Genomic DNA, 3,517 nt, shown 5'->3' with positions numbered 1-3,517 from the left:
TTTTTATACAGGCTCATACTGACTGCTCGATACTCTGAACGTACGCCATACCCGAGTATGATCTCGTCCTTGCGGGTAGTACAATAGAGCATACTCATACATATTTATGTATCAGTATAATAACACTCAGTACAAACGCAATACAGTACAATAGGACCATACTCGCACGCACTTATATATCAGTGGAACAACACTCAGTACAAACACAATACAGTACACCCAAGACATTAATACGCACTTATGTGTCAATATAAACACAATCAGTACACAACGAACACTACACGACTAACATACTCATGCTCACTTATGTATCTGTATTAACACGCAATATAGGAAGAACACTATACAACTAACGTACTCATCCTCACTTACATGCCAATATAAACACATTCAGTACACAATAACACTAACATACTCATGCTAACTTGTGTGTCAATATAAACACAATCAGTACACAACAACAACATACCCAAGCTCATTTACATGCCAATATAAACACATTCAGTACACAATAACGCTAACATACTCATGCTCACTTGTGTGTCAATATAAACACATTCAGTACACAATAACACTAACGTACTCATGCTCATTTACGTGCCAATATAAACACATTCAGTACACAATATCACCAACATACTCATGCTCACTTGTGTGTCAATATAAGCACATTCAGTACACAATAAGACTAACATACTCTTGCTTACTTACGTGCCTATATAAACACAATCAGTACACAACAACAACATACCCATGCTCATTTACGTGCCAATATAAACACATTCAGTACACAATAAGACTAACATACTCATGCTCACTTGTGTGTCAATATAAACACATTCAGTACATAATGAACACGATACGACTAACATACCCATGCCCACTTCTGTCGGCGTAAACTAGGATCAGTATCGCAGCGTACGCCCTTTCAGCCGTATCCTGCACAAACGTCACGGCTGTGAGTGCGTCGGTTATGACGAGCAGTTTGGTACCTACGAGCGAAAGTAGGGACTCTCCGTGTAAACAGCGTACGAAGGAGGGACTGTATAGAAAGGCATTGGTGGTGGTGAATGAATTGTAAATGGTACGGATATGTTTATGTGACCTTATACTCGCCCGAATGTGAATAGCGTATTTGTAGTGTATAGTCAATATAGTAAGAGACTTTTAGATTGTAAGTAAGGTATAGGAAGTGGTAATGATACGATTCAGAGTATGTGATCTTATACTAAATCACATGTAAATAGCGTATGTGTAGTTAATAAAGTCAGCATAGCAAGGAACTAGTGCTCGTAAATAAGTTGTATATGTGTCATCGGAAGTGGTAATTGTACGTTTATGTGTATGTGATCTTATACTTTCCCACATATAGACAGCCTATGAAGGAGATATGCTGTGTGGTACATAGTGGGCTGACCTACAAACGTAGTCCAATAAACAAACCTGCACGCGATACAACTGACGAGTGCGGGTACACATATGTGGTCTCTGATGTTTTAAAGTACGACAACCCTGTATCTCCGATATAACATTGCTTGTGGGTGTAGTATGTGGTCTCTGATGTTTTAAAGTACGATAAAGCTGTACTTCCATATACCATTGCTTGCGGGTGTAGTATGTGGTCTCTGATATTTTAAAGTACGATAAACCTGTATCTCTGGTTGTATTTTGTATTTCCGATATAAATTACGCTGTACCATACACAAACGCACAGCACCCGTGCCAATGCAAGTGACGTGGGTGTGAAACATCAGATATAATCTGCCGCTAATTCAAATAAAGGTGAATACGAGTCTAAGTAGTATAAAGGTTCGGTTATAAATAGGACATCCATTCAAATCTGTGATACAAATATGTACGGAATGCCCATGGTATCCAGAGTCTCCAGACGTTAGAATACACTCCAGAGATATAACACACAGTATAACCCTAACCTTTCACACCATAGGGCACACATACAAATAAAACACTCAGGGTATCTACATATCACTAACTAACGCCAGCTACAGCACACAACACACACATAGCTACAACCATCAGTATTGGTGGACGCCTTTTCTAAACTCTATATACAACGAGTAGACAACCAGACAACAATATCAGTAGAAGATTAAACCCATACAATCAGGGGGCTCTATCACGGCTCTACCAAGCCAGCTATATACGACGGAGACAACCAGACACTATCGGTAGAAGATTAGAACCACAAAATCAGGGCTCTATCACGGCTCTACCAAGCGATCTATATACCACGGTTAGACAACCAGACACTATCGGTAGAAGATTAGACCCATACAATCAGGGCTCTATCACGGCTCTACCAAGCCATCTTTATATCACGGTTAGACAACCAGACACTATCGGTAGAAGATTAGTCCCATACAATCAGGGCACTATCACGGCTCTACCAAGCCATCTACGCCATGAGATCAATGCTACCATAACCCTACACTCAACACAACAGACAGGTGTGCTTCAACTCGTACCGAACTTTCAACGCGTGTGGGATCTCCAGGCGGCAATCCACACACAACTGAATAGAGGCCAGCAGAGCCGCGGTCAGGTGCAACGAGTGCGACTGCGTGCGTTCCAGCAGTGACCTGCTGCAGTAATATGACAGACGAGGGATGTTAAGCGGGATTAAACCGGTATCAAGTAAAAACCCTACGCACAGCTGTGGGTGACGGTATTAGTGTCAGGTACTACAGGTACACTTGTAATTAGTATTAAACCGGGATTAAACCGGTATCAGGTAAAAACCCAAAGCACAACTGAAGGCGACGGTATTAGTGTCAGGTGCTACAGGTACACTTGTAATAAGTATTAAAGCGGGATTAAAACGGTATCATGATGTTATTAAAGCACAGCCGTGGGTGACGGTATTAGTTTGAGGTGCTACAGGTACACTTGTGAATGTCTGTAGACGTTCACATATGAATGTGTCCTCTCAGACCGACGCGCAATGGCGGGATGCTGCACGCAATTCTAAATGCATTGATTATAGAACGCCGGCAACCTTAAACCCTAAACCTATAGAAACCTTTAAATCATGGAAGGTTATAAGATGTAACACAACTACAGTACACGACAGGGGATTCAAATGAACACACACGCTGTCGTTAACCTTAAACCTGTCGCATACACAATCGATAAGTATACTAAATAGATGTCACAACAAACACACTTGAAATGACCTTAAAGTTGTCCGTAGACGTTGGCGAGAATGCGATGAAAGGCTTTGAGAGACTTCTCATACAAATTGCGATACTGTATTGATGTAATATGAATTCATATAACATATATTCAATATTCGTCGATATGATATCAACAATATGTATATAGATGCGTCTCATACGGATTGGTATAACATATCACCATTCTTTCTCGCGCATCGCTTACATGCGCAAGTTAAGATATACATCTAAGTACGTTTATATACATGTTTATACAAGTTTGTTCGCAAACACATACACACACACATATATATATATATATATATGTATGTATATGTATATAT

At 40.2% G+C, this 3,517-nt stretch overlaps 1 protein-coding gene across 1 annotated transcript; it reads right to left on the bottom strand.

Moving 5' to 3' along the window:
* Positions 1–874: 874 nt before the first annotated feature.
* Positions 875–2,603, bottom strand: SARC_11433 (hypothetical protein; the record flags this gene model as incomplete). The annotated part of the gene is made up of 2 exons (XM_014294482.1): positions 875–1,042; positions 2,487–2,603. Coding segments are annotated over 2 exons (285 nt in total), but the record flags the coding sequence as incomplete, so codon positions are not given.
* Positions 2,604–3,517: the final 914 nt, after the last annotated feature.

Source organism: Sphaeroforma arctica (assembly GCF_001186125.1).
Source record: "Sphaeroforma arctica JP610 unplaced genomic scaffold supercont1.1684, whole genome shotgun sequence".
In the NCBI taxonomy this organism is placed as follows: Eukaryota; class Ichthyosporea; order Ichthyophonida; genus Sphaeroforma; species Sphaeroforma arctica.
Note: the sequence above shows the minus strand (reverse complement) of the source record. Positions and strands in the feature narration are given on the sequence as shown.